Source organism: Equus caballus, chromosome 8, assembly GCF_041296265.1.
Source record: "Equus caballus isolate H_3958 breed thoroughbred chromosome 8, TB-T2T, whole genome shotgun sequence".
Lineage (NCBI taxonomy): Eukaryota > Metazoa > Chordata > Mammalia > Perissodactyla > Equidae > Equus > Equus caballus.
The window spans coordinates 56,430,177-56,448,120 of record NC_091691.1 but is presented as its reverse complement, the minus strand read 5'-3'; the positions used below and the strand labels follow the sequence as shown (position 1 = coordinate 56,448,120).

Genomic DNA, 17,944 nt, shown 5'->3' with positions numbered 1-17,944 from the left:
GGGTTGCTTTGTTTCCCGGAGCGTCCAACCCAGCACACCGCCTCCGGCAAATTACGAGCAATTCAAAGCAGCTCGCCCAGCAGGGAGGGGAGCTGGGGGAGGGGGACCCCGCCGCCCGCAAAAGCGGGGAGACCTAGGGAGCGGCTCCGCTCCTGGGCTGGAGCGCGGCTCCTAATCCCCAGGCCCAGGCGGGAGCGTAGCACCGGGCCAGCGCGGGCCCTCAGTTCACTGCGTTCGCGGTGAGGGCCGCCGGAGAGCAGCCCCCGGTAGGTAACTTGCCGGGCGCCCAACGGAGTTCTCAGCACCGCTGAAATGCCCCACCGGACCGTTCCGGCGGCTGGAAAACCTGGGAGCACCCCGGGACAAAGGGCCAGCCCTCCGGAAGTAGCCATGTGCGACTGGTGTGTGCCAGCTCGTGTGCGCGGGTCCGCGTGTGCAACTAACTTAGCTGCCTACTGCCCTGGGCTCCGGGAAACAAACACGCGTTTCTACATATTTCCGAGGGGCAGTGCATTTGAACAAAGACGGCCGCACCTCGGGGACGACTCCCGAGGAGCGCAACCCCCGGGTTCCTCGCCTCCCGCGGCGGACGCTTCTCCGCGGAGAGCACGGCAGATGAGCGCGCGGCGTGTGTGTGTGTGTGTGTTTCCCCGAGGAGAGGGAGGGGGCCCGCGAGGCAGGAACTTGCTCTAACTTGTCCACACCTGGCGCGGTTTCCCCAACGCTCCGCGGCGTCCATGGCCAAGGAGACACGCAGAGGGCGAGGACTGATCGCTGGAGAAGACACCGTCAACTCCTACTTAGACGCCCACGCGGCTCAGAGACCCAGTCTTCCTTCCCTCCTTTTTCTTTCTTTTTTTTAAATTACAAATTGACTGATGGGTTTCTATTGATGCGTTAAATTATAAACTGCCCTGAACGTAAGACGGAGGGCAGGGGAGGGAAAACGGGCAAGTGACAAGACTCTCACAGCCGAACTGCAGAATTCGAGGCGAATCTGAGCACCCACTCGAGGAGCTGGCGAGGCTACCTCACCGAAGGGCCGCCCCAACCTAGGGAGGCGCTTCTAGGACCTGACTCCTTGGGTTCCCCTCGCCCCCGGGACTCTGAGCTGGCCGGCGCGCCAGGGGACACTCGGGCTGCCCGAGGAGGATAAAGTTAGGATGCAGTGAGAGCTCCGGAGATGGCCGAGGCTGTGCCTCCCAGGAAAACAGCCGAAGTCTCCGGCGGCTCTGGGGGCGCTGCCCGTGGGCACCGAGAACTGGAGGCGGCGACGCGAGGACGCGCCCGGAGGCTGGGCGCGCGGGGGGCGGGCGTTTGGCTGGAAGTGGGACAGTGTCTCCTATGGGAAAGCGGGACCCGGCGAGCTCTTAGGCCGCCTTTCCAGTTTCGGAGGTGCCCGCCCCCGCGTGCCGGAGGCAGCGCAGCCCCGAGGGCGAACGAATGGCGGATGGTAAACTTGGAACGAGAGCGCGCTCGGGATCCGAATTGCCAGAATTGTGGCGGAGGCGGCGACGGCCGAGACCCAAGTTCACTTTTTCCGCCCGCCCGCCCGACGGGCTTTAGGGACAAAACAGGCATTGCTCTAGCTCCAACCAGGTGGAGCGCCTCGCCAGAGGGAGTTGTGTCAGTTTGCTCCGAGACAGGGAGGGCGGTGGCCCGGGCGGATGGGGAGGGGTCCCTGGGGTCCCTAGCGTCTCTCCCCGCGTCTCCCCTCCCACACGCCCCTCCCAGTCTTTCTTTCTCGCTCCCTCCCCAGGCTGGCTGAACCGGCGCGGACTTGTCCTAGACCTACGGGGAGCGCCCCAGGTCTTTAATGACAGCTTAAAAGTGCCTGTTGGAAAAGTCGAAAGGGATGAGGCTGACGTGGGGCGTGTTTCGCTCCTTTGCAAGAGTCGGAAAGGGAGCTGGGAGCCGTGCGGCTGGCCCCAGGCTTCTGCGCCTCGCCGCCAGCAAGTAGGTGGGGGAGCCGCCGCCAGCCCCATCCCGCTCCCAAGCCTCGCCCGCTGCGCCCTGGCCGCGGGCGCAGAGAGGGTGCGGGGCCTCGCCGTGCCTCCTCCACCCTGCTCATTAACCTGCCTGCTCCGCTCCGCTCCGGGCGGCCCCAGACACGGGCTTCTCGAAGCAGCACCCGCGGCCCGCCCGGCGCAGCCGCCTCCTCGAACCCCCAGCTCCGGGGGGCAATGAGGGGGCGGTGGAAGGGGCACTGCTCCTCGGGCATTACTTAGAGAAGCGAGACCGCCCCGCCCTCCCGCCGGCCCTCCCTCTTCTCCCGCCCGGGCCCGCGCGCCACTCCGCCAGAGGGTAAGTTGGGAGTGTTTCACCCCCACCGACAGCTCTCCCTCCCCTTCCTTTTTTTTCCCCTTCAAAGTTTTCTTAGGAGCGGGGAGAGGGGTAGGAGAGGAAGAGCGTCCAGCCAGCCTCCGTCCTCACCCTCTCCCTGTCTAACTTACCCCCGCCTCCCCTCCATCCCCTGCGCGCCGCGGCCCCTCCGGAGCAGCGCTCCTAACTGACAATTGGAGCGCGGCTCCTTTAAGAGCCCGGCTTTGCCTCCCGGTAGCTGAAGGTCATTAAACACAAAAGCTCTCAGCGCTGCGGTCCAATATAGCGCATGCGCCCTGCCCGAGGACTGGCAGAGAGACGGCAATATGGCGAGAATGCCTGGCAGCGGGGACTGTAACACCAGCGCGGGCGGCAGCGCCAGCGCCGCCGCCGCCGCCGCCGCCGAGAACAATGGGGAGCGGGGCGAGGGCGAGCGCGGTGCGGGGGGCCGCGGCCGCCGCCACGGTCGCCCGCACTACTGCAGCGCGGGCGAGGAGGAGGAGGAAGAGGAGGAGGAGGACGAGATCCAGGAGGTGCAGATAACGGGGGACGAGGAGGAGGACGGAGGTGGGGGGCTGGAGGAGGACGAGGAGGAGGAAGAGGAGGAGGAAGAGATGGGGCTGGACTGGGACGAGCCCCTGGAGCCCGAGGACTCGGCCGGGGAGGAGCTAGAGCCCGAGCCGGTCCATATGATCAATATGGACCAGAGCGCCGCGCTGGAGCCCGAGGCACCGCCGCGACTGCTGGCGCCCCGGGCCCGCGGCGGGCCGCCCGGGGACGGCGCCGAGCTGGACCCCGACGTGCTGCAGCGCCCCGAGCGGGCCCGGCTGAGCGAGAACACCCGGCTGGCCACCCGCTACGCCGTGCGCATCTTCCGGGAGTACCTGAGCGAGAAGGCTCAGAGCCCGGACTTCGAGACCATGGACAAGGGGGCGCTGTGCCGCGTGCTGCGCTCCTTCTACGCCGAGGCCCGCTCCAAGAGCGGCCAGCTCTACAGCAAGTCGTCGCTCATCAGCATCCGCAGCTCCCTCAACCGCTACCTCAACGAGCCCCCGTACTGCCGCACGCTCGACCTCACCAAGGACCCCGAGCTTCGCAGCGCCAACCTGACGCTGGCCGCGGTCATCCGCAAGCTCGAGGAGCAGGGCGCCGGGCCCGTGGTGCAGAAGCAAGCCATCACGCGCGCCGACCTGCGCAAGCTCTACACCTCCAGCGTCTTCAGCACCAACACGCCCTTCGGGCTGCTCAACAAGGTCTGGTTCGAGACGTGCATGTACTTCTGCACGCGCGGCCGCGAGAACCAGCGCGAGCTGGAGGAGGACTCTTTCGGGCTGGCCATGGACGAGGACGGCCGCAAGTTCGTCTACTTTAAATCCCTCGGGCCCTACCACAAGTCGCGCTCGTCGTCGTGGAGCAAGAAGCGCGCCGAGAGCAGCGACGAGGAGAACTTGCCCCGCATGTACGAGACCGGCACCGAGTTCTGCCCCTACGCCAGCTTCGTCAAGTACCTGTCGAAGCGCAACCCCCTCTGCAAGGCGTTCTTCCAGCGGCCCCGGGACCACTGCAGCGAGGGCGATGTGACCTGGTACGAGAACAAAGCCATCGGCAAGAACTTGCTGGGCACCAGGATGCAGATGCTCTCTAAGGCGGCCAAGCTCTCCAAGACCTACACCAACCATTGCATCGGCGCCGTCTCCATCGCCACGCTCAACAGCATCGCGGGCATCGGCACCAAACTGGGCTCGCCCACCCCGCAGGGCTGCTACGCTGAGGCTCTGAACGGGGCGGCTCGCCACCACTCCCACCACCCCCCCACCCATCCCTCCCACCACCACCGCCCCCAGCCGCCCTCGCTGGGGAACAGCTATATCCTCCCCAAAGACAGCCAGCTCGGGCCCGACGTGAAATCCGAGGCTGCGCCCAAGCGCGCCCTGTACGAGTCCGTGTTCGGGTCCGGGGACATCTGCGGCCCCTCTTCCCCCAAAAGACTTTGTATCCGCCCCTCGGAGCCTGTGGATGCGGTGGTGGTGGTTTCCGTGAAACACGACCCCCTGCCTCTTCTTCCAGAAGCCAATGGGCACAGAAGCACCAATTCTCCCACAGTAGTTTCACCTGCTATTGTTTCCCCCGCCCAGGTAACCAAACCAAACTCTATGCATGAAATGTTTCTCTGGTACCACTTCGAGCCTAACTTGTGCTGATGCAGGTCTGGGTTGGGGGGGAAGTTTTTAAAAGTAGCAACTACACCGAATCGGATTTGGTTTCACTCTTAGAAGCTTAACTCTGGGTGCTTTTCAGGAAAGTTTACACCTAACCTTAGATGTGAGAGGGCAAGCTACGGAACAGTCACTGCTGCGCAGTAACGCTGCAAACTTGAAAGTTCGCAGAACAAAAGGGTTGGCTCAACCCTCAGCCTCTCCGTCGAACGCCTGAGTTTTATAAGGCAAAGAGTGCAGGTATACTGTACGTGTAAATGAAACAGTTACTTAAAATAGTTTTGGATAAAGTAGGCATTAAAATACTCTATTACATATTCACTGTAACTTAGGAAGGTAGGAAAACAGTTACAAATTATTGAAAAGAAAACATGCCAATCCCACTTCCTGTAAGGAGGCGAGTTGAGAGACTGGCGGCTGAGTGCCAATTTATACTGTAACTTGTAGTCGAATGTAAAGTGATGTTTGGGGTGTAGTTCCTGTAAACTAAAGTCACTTGTTAAAGTTATTATTAGATGGAAAGGTGGTGTCTGCACTATCAGCCAGACTCCCAGTGTAGCGAGCCCCGTGGTGCCCAGCACTGTGGGTGCTAAAACATTGCCATCTTTCCCCAGCCCCACAGAGCTCACCATCTAGGGGGCAGATAAGATTTAGGAAGATAGACAATCAATGAAGACAAACAGCAGGGTAGAGTATCAAGATGGCCAAAGTAAGAGTGCTAGCGCAGAAGCTGTGCCACCCTGGGCAAATGAATCCACCTCTCTGGGCTTCAGTGTCTTCATTCAAAATAAGGGAACTGTTTGACATTAAAATTATTTAATTCTAAGCAGTACCAAATTCTAGGTCGAGATTGGGGGCCCAAGTGGATGCTTCTTGTCTTACTATTTTTCCTAGAGAAATATATTTGTATTATTAAAGTTATATTCATCTCTTGGATACTTTTCTTTAGGAGCCAGAAACCAGAGATCTTTGGGGACTGCACTCTATTCTGCAGGCAGGAGTAGCCACAGGAGGTTTTACAACTTTGACCTCCCTGCCATCAAGCAAAAGTAGGAATTTCGACTCTAAGTCTGGAGGGGTAGTGCAGGCCCTTCAAGGAACAGATGTCAGGTACCTGTGTGCTTTTTCCAAAGTGGAAATTCCAGTTCTGGACAAACTGACCCTCTCAGACGATTCCCAGCTAATCAGCAAGCCTCAAGGCCAACTAAGAAGGGGGTTGTGAATGGTCATAGAAACTCCCAGCTTCTCTAAAATACGTGAGACCTGCCGGCCGTGCGTCTCTCTGTGTTTCAGAGAACATTTCTGACAGACAGAGGTGGTTTTAGGGAGATTTAAGGATGGAGAGGAGAATTCTTTCTCTGTGGAGAATTCGGGTTTTTGCTTTTTGTTTGAAAGCAAAAATAGACATTCACCTTTTTCCAATAAAGTAAAAACCCTTAAAATGTCCTGATTTAAAGTAGCACCAGATTAATTAAGAGTTAAAAGTCTAAGAAACTTGGTTAAAGTGTCTATTGGCTTGGAATAATAAGGAAACAGTTTGTCTACTGGCATCTGTCTGCTGTTTTCTTGACGTCAGTGTCATATAGAATCATGACTAAAGAGCCACAAAAGATGGGGGGGGGGGTTGTTTAGTTGGTTTTATTTTGTTCTAAGGAATGCAGTTGCTGTTTCAGTCTTTTATTTTAACCGAGATAAATTATTTTCACTGAGATACATCTGTTCTATAAACTTCAATGCTGATTCCGTAATTATTCTTGAGTTACTATCCGGTAACTCCCCAGTTAAATATAGATTTGAGCGTGTTGGTTATATTATTGTGGCTCTCAAGCATTATCTTAGCTATGTCCCTTCTAGTTAAAACATTACGAAAGTTCTCTTTGCGTATGTTTTACTCAGCTGTTCACTTACGTTAGAGTAAAATTTTTTTCATCAGCGTTAAAAAGTTTAAGGGAACTCTTTAGTAACTCCAGTTTGTGAAGTCTAAGCATTCTGAGTATGAAACAGAAGTTTGGTTTAACTAGGAAGCTGATATTGAACTTTTCCCTCCTGTATTTATTAAGATCACTGTAGTGACTGAGGCCCAGCGCGTTTCCTGGGATTAGTGACTGGCGGGGTTACTGGCCCAAGGCATTGCTTTAGGTCTTCAACGACTCAAGCTGGTCATTAATCCTCAGGAAATGCCCTGTGTACCTCGAGCTTCAGTCATTACTACTTAATTATAAACACTGGCTGTCTAACCTTAATCCTGATGAGACCTCATCTAGTGGTGTCGCGCTGAATTCCACGGTTGACCATATTTTCTAGACTCGATAATACAGTCATGCTGTCATGCTTTGATTCTCTTCTGACATTGCAAGTGTCTCAAAAAACCAAGAAACTCTCTTCTTGAGGGTGTTGATAAGTGTGTCATTTGTGGGACTGGTTGAAAAATGAAGGCACTTGAGGATTAACAAAGATTATGGAATTTGTGATTTCTATTCCTGGGAAGTACCTGGCTTTGGTTGTTTTGGGGGGGGGGGTGCGGGAAGGGTCGGGGCGGTTGTGTGATGGTCACTTTAACAGACTCTTTCTCTTGAATGGCTGTGTTCAAAGTCAATGGTAGTTTTAGTCCCCTTTTCCCTGCAGCTGTTAGGATCCAGTTACTGGTGCAGCCTCCTAGCGCCAGGTGGAGATCACGTGGTACATTTCCAAAGGTGTAACGCTGTATCCCACATCTTCATAGCTGTGCTCTGTGCTTGAAAAGTACAGCAGTTCTCCTGCCTCGGAGAACAGTACTTCAGCTTAGATGGATGATAAAGATGTGTAACTTTAGTCTTTATCATTTACACAAAAAAGAATATTAATAGGAGTTTAGATTCTAAGTATCATAGTTTTGTTGCTAAAGTTTTTATAGACTGAGACTCTATCCAGGACCAAGCAAAAAATGTGAAAAGTCGCTCCCTAAAATACACTTAGAAGCATCCGTAAGCTTGTGACAAAGGTATCTTCAGTTGCACTTGCTTGACCTAACCCAGATTATTTCCTGAAATCCTTTTAAGGAATTCTCTAAATAGGAAATCTGTTAGTGGAAAGATTCTGGGGTCACTGGTGCATGTCCACTATTTCTGTTCCATTGTCTTCACCAGGAGCCAGGGTCATTCCTTAGAGTTTCCGAGCTGAAAACTGGAGCAGCCTCCCCGTGGGGCGCACGCAGTCATGTACGACCTTGCCTTTGAGGACAAGCCAGATGCTGATAGCACTGGGAGTTTCCTTTGGTTCAGGTGCTACCGTGTGGGAAGGGAGAGAGAATGTGCTATCTATCTCCTTGGTAGGAGAAACACGCGTTTTATGTATCATTGAAATAATCGCCAAAGTCTTAGTTTGAATTTGGACGCTAGGTGGGCGAGAGGTTTATTTTCTTGAAAAGATGGAATCTAACTTCTATAAATGGGAAACGAGTCATGTGTTGAATAGCTATAGCAATTGTAACAAGACTTTTTTGCAGTGGTTATCTGGAGCTATTAGGATTAACTGCTGTGTTTAAAACGGATGTTTTCCTGATTTTTAATATTAATATGTGGCAACATTCCTTTTTCTACTGAAAGGATGTTTGCTCTCCTTTATGGAAAGTTCAGATTGGTAGAGAAACTAAGTGTCATTGACATAAATATGTAACTGTTTTCATTCACTCAGGGAACAATTACTGAGCACCTACCATTGTAGCTTTTGTACCAGAAACCTATAAATTAATCTATTTTCCACTTAGCAAGTGGTCTCACAGGCAAGATTTTGACCTCATTAATTATTAAAACTAGATCAAAATAAAGTTAAAAGGTGACGCACTCAATGTTTTGCAACAGTCATTTGGGGAAAGAAATCTGTACTTTTACTTTTGCATATTGTAATCAATACTCAGGTGTATTATTTTAAATTGATGTAAACGCACATATAGGTCAGCTCACTGTCTATTAAATCTAATCCAGGAAATAGAAAAATAAGTATTTGCTGCCAAGGGAGAGTGTGGATCCCATTCATCTAAAACTTAAATCTTTGTGTCACGCTGATTTTAAAATTGGGCTCCCCTAACGAATGTCACCTAAAAGGCCGTCTTCTTGTCATTGCAAATAGATTTCAAGCAAGAAGAGCTCCTTCCTCTGACAGGACTGCTGTTGTATATGAGGCCACTTAGGCAGTTTCTCACCTTGGCGTAGGCCAGTCAAAGCTCCACTTCAGTTATTTAATAAAAAGTTCAATTTCAAGTTATCTTTTGGTATCTTAACTGCCGTGTTAAAAGCATAATCGATACAGGAGTTGCTGTGCACTTACCTGTGTTAAAAATCTCAGGACCAAATATCAGCAAGTCCTCTGTGGGTCTGACATCTGCTGGAACGTTTATTCAAGGACCTATTTTATTTCCCTGATCAACCAGTCACTGCATTCTACCATTCAGTCAGGATGCTTTTTGAAAGATGTCTTTGGAGAATTTAGATAGGGGATCGGATAGTGGGAATTAGTTGGTCCAAGAAGGGATATTGATTGACCTTGATAAAACTCAATGAAAGAAAACGTAGTGTTAGGATTTGAAACATTGTGCTGAACAATAAACTTTTTAATTTAACACTAGTACTTCAATACTTCAGCCTCTTTCTACATACTACATGCTGCCAAGAGGAGCGGGATGCAGCCCGTGCCCTTAGTAGGGGTTTGCAAGGGAACCAGGAAGTTAGTGGACTTCAAGGTGAAGTGATTCCCTGCTGGATACATGAACAGCACGGCAGAAACAGATGAACTTTTAAAGTTTTAAGTTCTATAAGTTTTAGGCTTTTTGGGTTTTCAGATTCGTAAAAGTTTCTCTTTGCTTGCTATTCTCTTTCAAGAGAGGATGGACTCTGAATGATGTCGAGTCTTTATAATAGAGAATGAACTTCTGTATGATCTAGAAATAAAGGAGTGTTTAAGCAGTTTGAGCTATCTGGCTACAGCAAGGGCTTTGGGCTGAGATTAAACCTGCATATGAGGGGCCGGCCCCATGCCCAAGTGGTTAAAGTTACTTGCACTCTGCTTCGGTGGCACAGGGTTTGCAGGTTCAGATCCTGGGCGCAGACCTACTCCACTGATCAGCCATGCTGTGGAGTCATCCTACATACAAAATAGAGGAAGATTGGCACGGATGTTAGCTAAGGGTAAATCTTCCTCACCCAAAAAAAGAAAAAGAAAAACCCGCATATGAGACTGTAGTACCTAACACCCATGACTATAAACAAGACGGCAGACCACAGTGTATCCACCCTTACTAAAGGACGCCAACCGAATTAGACGAGGTTTAGATTTTCAGTAATTCTCCACATCCTTCTGTTCAACTTTCTTTACAGCCCGACTTCCTTCCTTTCAGCTTATATTTTAACAACTTAATGAAGCCTTTTCTTTTTCCCTAAAAATGATGCATTTATATATGACAGCAAACTTTCATGAGTGACTGATTTTTTTTTTCTTCATTTCACCTGAATTTTGTCCAAGTCTTGGGTCACCGAATTTTCAAAAATAATGGAAGTAGGAAATATCTTACAGTATTGTGAGTCCAGAGTGTCTGAGCTTTAGTGGGAGTTTTCTTCACAGCAGTTTCCTCTTGGGCTGCTTTGGGAACCCCAGTGGGGACTTCCTCTTTTGGAAACACACTACATTCTGAGATTGCTGATTCGTGTTTAGTGATTACAAACAGTCCAGCTACTGCTGGCTCTCCAGGCAGTGAGTTTGGTTGTTTCTAATATGTGGGGTGCAGGGAAAGTCCCAAAGGTGTGAAGGGGCAGTGTGAGGATGGTGAAAGTCTCCTGTGTTGAGTGCGTTTATATAAGCCTGGAAAACTGGGGAGACCTTGAAGGAGAGGATTGGGGATGTGCGCAAACAGGTCAGTTATTCCCGCATCACCAGCCCATTCTCTGCCTTTCAGCCCCATCTCCACCAGAATACAGACATTTGGAACTCATCTTTATAATGCAAACCTTTCCTGGGAGTGTCTAGACTCATTCACACCTTGAATTACTGCTTTCTCCTGATCACCTGGCAGGGAACGCTGGCAGATGGGCGTTTTGATCCGGTCTGTGAGGAAGGAGGTAAAAACGTGCTACCTGAAAAGGGCTGAGAGATTTAAGAGAGCATTAGGTTGTAGACCTCCGAGAAAAAATGAGGAATTCGGAAAGGAATGCTGAAGGATGACAGAGATGAATGTTGCTTCCTTTGTGAGTAATTTGGTTACCAAATTAGAATGTCAAGACTAGTTTGGAAGCTTGTAATCATCAATTTCTAGTTTTACTCCATGTCTCCAGTCCTGGTTCATCCAGTTCAGTCCAGTGTCTCACCATTCAGTCCCCATCCTTCCTCTTTTGACAGAAGAAAAAGGGAACTATTATTTTTAGCTCTCATTCCCATTTGGACCCTTTCCACCACATGCCAGGGACCAAGCTAGTAAGTATATATTAGTATATATTCTAATTTAATAGTTATAGATTTCCCTACCTCCCCCTCTATTTAGATGAAATGTTCGTGGATAATACGTTCATATAGATAGAGATACACATATCTATATATAAATTTGATTCATGAGAAAATCCTCCATTTTGTTATTGGAGTCTGAGACATAAGTGTTTAAGACAAATTTCTTGAGCTTGTGGATTAGTTCTGATACCTGAATTCGCTGTGGTTTTTGCCATCTAGTTTTTAAGGAACTTAGAAATGTGAACTATTTCACCATCCTGGCTTCCTAGCTGTTCTGGGTCAGGGAGTGGCCGGTTGGACCAGATCCAGGCAGGAGTCAATGAAGGGAGTGCCGGGCCATGAGGCTTTCATCTCATTGGGCTGCCATCCGCAGAGACAAACATGATTCCTTCCTGGCTGTCCCAACTTCTGATTCTGTATTTTGAAGTGAAGTGTAATCATTAATAATAACCAAGATGTACCGAGGGCTTTAATGTGGTCCCCAGCCGGCAGCCGCGGCGTCACTTAGGAGCAGCGGTCAACTTGGTCTCTCGTGTAATCCTCACACAGCCCTTCAGAGAGTTATGGTTCTTATTTCCATTTTACAAAGGAGGAAACTAAGGTTATCAGATGTTGACTCATTTGCTGAAGGTCTAACAACTGGTAAGTAACTATGCTGGGATTTGAATCCAGGCCTGTCTGATTCCAGAGTCTGTGCTTTCAAATTCGTGGTCTGTTGTTTCTAGAATTCTTATCAACTGTTCAAATAAAAGAATCCAGTAAAGAGAAGAAGATATGACATTCGATTCCTTTCACTACCTTACGTACTTTCCTAGAGCAACTTAAGAAGAGAGAACTTGTTAAAATACAGGAAAACAAAAGAAAAAGCAGAGAATACAAAAGAATATTTCCAGGACGTAACGTGCTTCCCTTTTGCTATGTGTGATCCCCAGCCTTTCCTGACTCTGGGGACTTATCCACCTGTTTTGAGAAGCCCTGTCACATCGTGGTTAAGAACAAACCCCAGGGGCTGGCCCGGTGGTGCAGCACTTAAGTTCGCACGTTCCGCGTCTCGGTGGCCGGGGTTCGCTGGTTCGGATCCCGGGTGCGGACATGGCACTGCTTGGCACGCCATGCTGGGCTAGGCGTCCCATGTATAAAGTAGAGGAAGATGGGCACAGATGTTAGCTCAGGGCCAGGCTGCCTCAGCAAAAAAGAGAAGGACTGGCGGTAGTTAGCTCAGGGCTAATTTTCCTCAAAAAAAAAAAAAAAAAAACAGATGCCCTGGGCCAAATCGCAGTTCTGCCCAGAACCTCCCTGTGCTTCACTTTCCCCCTTGGTCAGATGGGGCTGGTGGTAAGACTTCCCTCAGAAGGTCCTCAGTGTGACATTGGTTGCTATTCGAAAAGTCCTTAAAGCATTTTCTATCATTTTATTATCTTAGCGCAGAATGTTTTACATATGAAAAACTACTGATCTTGATGATGAAGTCCTAGCCTTCAGTTTTTCTCGTGTACATAGCTTGTCCATGTGCTGTGCTGGGCCTTTCCGCTGTTTCTTTTTCCGGGGTGTCCATAGCCTGGGCCAGTAGCACTTCCTCTGGTCTCGAGTAGACGGAATCTCAGGGCGGCCTCTGCGCTCCAGCTCACTGGGCCCTCCTCCCTCTCAGTCAGCTCAAAAGGCCCATCCATGTGGATGCTTTACCCCAGGCCTGTTTTTCTCTCCTCTGCTTTTCTTTCAGATTCACATATGCGGGATGTAGCTCCACGCCTCCTCCTAGGTTCGTTCTGCAGACCCTTCCCATTTCTTTCAGAGAGCCTTGGACATTTTCAGGTGCTGATGCGGGCAGAGGGAGCTCTCTGATGGGCAGAATTGCTGCCTGAATGCCAGCGGATTCACAAAAGTTGGCTTAGAATGACATCAGCAGCTTTTCACGGGAGATTAAATTTCATTTGGAATGGTTTGGAATTAGGGAGCGGTCGTCGTACTGGGATTCTTCAAAGATTGTCAAGGTTGATGTAGCTATAACTTTCGTAAAGTCTAGTTTCAGTGTTCCGAAAGCAGGGCCTGTATTTGGCTAGATCCTATGTTACTATATTTGCATTTCCCTAATGCGTAACTGGACTATGATTTTCTAATACTTAACTTCTGTCTTGGAGACTGTATAAACCAGTAGACGTCCCACTTAAAGTTGACGTGTACTAATGTATGTTTTAAGTAGACCACAGAATCGGAGTAATTGGTCGGTGTTTGATGCAACGTTGCTGACCGATTAATGACCTCTTGTGACTTGTTTTTAGTTTGACAGAATGCTTACAAAATAGAAATGATTTGTAGGACGATACAGGGATTAATTACCTCTAATTTAATTTGCCCTTCAAATATTCACATTATTCAGCCATCACAGTCCTTATAGGATAAGTCCATGGGGTTTTAGAATTATATTCTATTACCTAATAAGTAATAACTTTAATTCATAACTCTTACTTTTATTAAGCCAGCTCATCTGGAATTTTGGTTTCTATTTTGTGACATTCTTTCTGACAAAACTATGTATAAATAGATTTTAGATATTTTCTTCCATCTTGAACAAATATCTCATTGTTTTTTACTCCAAAAAAAAAAAATGGGAAACTTGCAGAATATTTAGTTTTTAGGGGTTGAGTAGTGGTTTAAAAACATATTGTTGCAGAAACACACAGACCTAAATAAAAGTATAATAAGAATATTAGAAAACTGATTATGTTAGCTTCATTTTTTCTTCTCAACTTGATGTTCGTTCATATGTTAGTTTTTTACAGTTAATGGTAGGATATTCATAGTGCTGATGATTTCACTGTTTTCAGGCTCATTTTATAAGGAGGTGGGGGAGTGGTAAAATTACAGGTGTGTTTCTCAAGTTGTTATTTCTTTTAACTGATGAAGAAGACCATGGCATCATAGATCTTGTTCCCAGCATTTCACTACTATTGCGAGTGATGTATTTTAGAACCACTGCTTGGGGTGTGAGTGACGATCTAAGAAGAGAAACGTCAAGGTGAAGGAGAATGCTGTACGAAAAGCTCTGAAAATAGGATTCATTTATAAAAGCATCTATGGAGCACTTACTGTGTGCAAGGGCAGGAATTTGAAGGTGAGGAATAAGTTAGAAATAGTTCAGAGAAGACACTGGAGAAGCTCCAGTGGGAATGTCTAGGATAAGTCAGGTGGAGGGCTGGGTGGAGAGGAGGAAGAGGGTCTTAGCTCATTAAATGACTGTCCCCAGTGACCCCCAGAGAGGAAACAGTGTACGTCGCTCTGTGAGAAATGGGGCCAAAGGTGGCCTGACTCAACTGGAAGTCTAAACATTTAAACCTTAAAAGTGTGTTAGGAGAGGGGCTGGCCCTGTGGCCGAGTGGTTAAGTCCGTGTGCTCCGCTGCAGGCGGCCCAGTGTTTCGTTGGTTCGAATCCTGGGCGCGGACATGGCACTGCTCATCAAACCACACTGAGGCAGCGTCCCACATGCCACAACTAGAAGGACCCACAACGAAGAATATACAACTATGTACCGGGGGGCTTTGGGGAGAAAAAGGAAAAAATAAAATCTTTAAAAAAAAAAAAAAGTGTGTTAGGAGAATGTGAAAACTCGGAAAAAATAAAATCTTGCCTTGTCAAAAATTTAAGCCTTTTCTTTGCTATCACATTGATTGGAAAAGACTTAGGACACTGCTATTTTAATGTCCCAGGACGAAGTAGGCTGCCACATCTCACTGTACATCAGCCCCTCTAAATGTTCACCCTGTTGTTATCCACATATTTTAAGATTATTTGTGCAATAACCCAAAGACAGTCAGAACTGGTAATGGGTCCCAGTTTGCATTGTCATCACGGCTCTTACGATTCCTAAAATCCTGGCTCCTCTGGTACCTAGCATCACTGCTTTCACGTCTCAGGCCTGTGGGACCATATTGTGAATAATCGGTTACTAAGGTACGTGTGAACGGTGCTTTACAGTTTGCAAAGGGCTTTCCTGTATGTGATTTCATTCTAAGGAAGTTTTGTGGGGCACTTCCTAGTGTCGGGTACTGGGTTAGATAAACGGTGGGGACACAGATAAAATTCTGGTCCTTGGAGGACTCACTCACAGTCTCCTGCAGGAGGCAGATAAGTAACCTGAAGAATAAACCCTGACCATGGGATAAGTCCTGTGATGTTCTGTATATATAGTAAAGCAAGCTGAAGGAGGAGAATAGGAACTGTGATTATACCCTTGCTACAGATGAGAAAAACTGGCCCTCGGAGAGGTTAAGCAGTTTCTCAAGGTCGCCTTGCTACTGGGAAGCAAAATTAAATTTCCGGTTCCCACTCCAGGTCCAGGCTTCTTACATAGCGGTTCTTTTTTAGCTGTAATTTAGAGCCAGAGTTATAAAAGTGGTGCAGTTAGGCATTAAAGAAAAGGAAAAAAGGATGCCGAGACACCAGTATGTGGATGGATGTGTCTTTTAAAAACTAAAAGAATCTTAATGTGATTTTTTTGCTTTGGGAGTTTCAGGAAAAGAAAAAGGAACATTCTGGATTAGGGTGAAATAGGATGGCCCAGTCTTCCAGATGTCAGCACGTGCTGGAAATGATGGTCAGATTGATTTGGGGATCTTTTCTTAATGTAAAGTCGAGCTCCTGGGGAGCCCTTTCTGCAGCCATCGGTCGAGGGCTGGCCGACTGCTCATCGGGCCTGATGCTCCCTAGGAGCCGGTCTCGGTTCTCTGCGGTTCTCTGTTTCCTGACTGTTCGGCCGTGGAAGACTTATTCCCCAAGGCCTTCAGTCTTCTCTACTTCACTCAGAGCACTTAATTAAAAGAAAAAGTGAACGCAGTTCTGATGCGGAGTTGTGACTAGTAAAAAGAACCAATAAAAATGACTATAAAGTGCCTGACAAATAGAAAATGTTTAATAATACTAAGGCGCTTTATGGGGCCAGGGTTTACCTCTTGGCACAGGATGACACGCCTTCCCGCGGAGGCTTCTCCCTGGCTGCTGCTCTTGGCAGGCAGCTCTTGCCCAGCCGGAACAGGCGAGGGAACGGATTCCGTAGTCCTGGGGTCGCCTGACTTCTTGCTGCGAGAACATTGTTGGGAAGTGACAGCCACAGACATGTAGCCCTTTAGTTGGTGACAACAGATAACACAAGGGATTAAGGACACTTTGGTGACAGAGCAAAAAGGAAAACAAGGAAAAGAGACAGTAGGAATAAAAGGAAAGGAGAGGTAAGTGGCTAAGTCTTATAGGAAGTTTGGAGCAAAACTAACATCCCCTCTCAGTTCTTACCAAGGAGAGGCCACATTAAAGTTAGGAGACTAGGGGCCGGCCGGGTGGTGCAGCAGTTAAATGCGCACGTTCTGCTTCTCCTAGGCCTAGAGTTTGCCAGTTCGAATCCCGGGTGCGGACATGGCACCGCTTGGCACACCATGCTGTGGTAGGCATCCCACATATAAAGCAGAGGATGATGGGCATGATGTTAGCTCAGGGCCAGGCTTCCTCAGCAAAAAGAGGAGGACTGGCAGTAGTTAGCTCAGGGCTAATCTTCCTAAGGGAAAAAAAAAAAAGAAAAAAAAGGAGAATAATTGACCTGAATGGTTTTGGGCAAGTTACCAAGTTTCTCATCTGTTAGGTAGGGATGATGGGAATACCACTGTCATGAGTAGTAAAAACCCAACGGATGCACTCAATGATGGATAACTTTTTTAAAAAACATTCTCTTGGTTAGAGGTTATTGACAGGCTGGAAGAAAAGTAGAGGGGTTGTATACAATTCTCAATATTCTCTTTGAAAGCTAAGACAGAGGATCCCCAAAAAAATCACAAAATATTTATAAGCACAGATGAAAGAATGGAAATATACAAAGAAACCAGTTGAAGAACCTACATCTACGGTAAGAAAATAACGATAATCAAAAGAAAAATAATAAAAATTGTAAGGTTTAGAGAAAGATGGATATTAAATTGTAGATATCCCTGTTTGAGCCAATGTGTAACTCACTCAAATATAAAAATAAAATTAAATCCTCTTTTATTCTCTGCTCACTTATATCATGAAGATAATTTAAATACTTTGTATAAATTTACATAAAATTTATATAAAAATACACTTTGTATAAAATGTTTAAGGATTAATTTTGGACTAACTTTTAAGTCGATCTTGAACAGCTAAAAGTTGAAATGACTTACAAGTATTGACCATATAAGGCTTCAGTGTTCAATGAAATCATCCATCTCATTAGAAAATATTTGTTTTCCTAATTATAAACAATGAATCTATAGAAATTGATCTCTTTATAATTTTCATTAGAATGTTGTGATACCAGTAAAGTATATTCCAAATTTGTGTGAATAAACAAATATCTTAATCATACAGAATACGGAACTAGGACCCTCTAAACTTTTATCATTAAAAATAATACATATGACCAGATGATAAATTACAGGGTTTTTTTTAATAATAGTTTTAAAAAACATTCTCATGGCCACTTTACAACCAGAAAAGATCTCATCGATAAAATAAAGAATATGAAACTTTCAGGCAATGTATTACATATAACAGAAGCCCTCTCTGTGTTAAAAGTGCTAATTTGAAAGAGATTATGTCATTCTCTTAACTCTCTTTCCCTACTTGACAAATAAAATACTCGCTCAACTGACATAACTCATCAAATAATTCACATTTTAGTCTTAATTTAGTTTATACCAACTTGTTTAGAAATGAAGTCAGTAAATATTATCTGCATCATGAAGTATGAATTGTAATTAGATTATTAGCCTTCAGTGCATCAATTGCTTGGTATCAGGACTACACATCTCATTCCTGAAGAATTGGACCCCACGATCAATCCAGTACTGTAGATACTCAGTGTACATGATGCCAGCTCATCCTCATAACAGTCTCATAGGCTAGAGAGATTAAGTAGCCTGTCCCAGGAAGT

The 17,944-nt window shown here is 47.4% G+C and overlaps 1 protein-coding gene across 4 annotated transcripts in view; it reads left to right on the top strand.

Moving 5' to 3' along the window:
• KCTD1 (potassium channel tetramerization domain containing 1) overlaps positions 1–17,944 on the top strand; it is a 190,375-nt gene that overhangs the window by 96,163 nt on the left and 76,268 nt on the right. The window contains exon 1 of one of the 4 annotated variants that reach the window (XM_003365522.5): positions 1,421–2,304. The exons of 1 other annotated variant lie outside the window; for it this stretch is intronic. Coding sequence is in view for 1 of the 3 variants with exons in the window: in XM_005612807.4 (XP_005612864.2) it covers positions 2,649–4,457 (1,809 nt within the window). In the remaining 2 variants the exon portion in view is untranslated. Of the gene's footprint in view, positions 1–1,420; positions 4,458–17,944 lie in introns of those variants that run through there. 2 more of the 4 variants (XM_005612809.4, XM_005612807.4) reach the window with 2 other exon arrangements.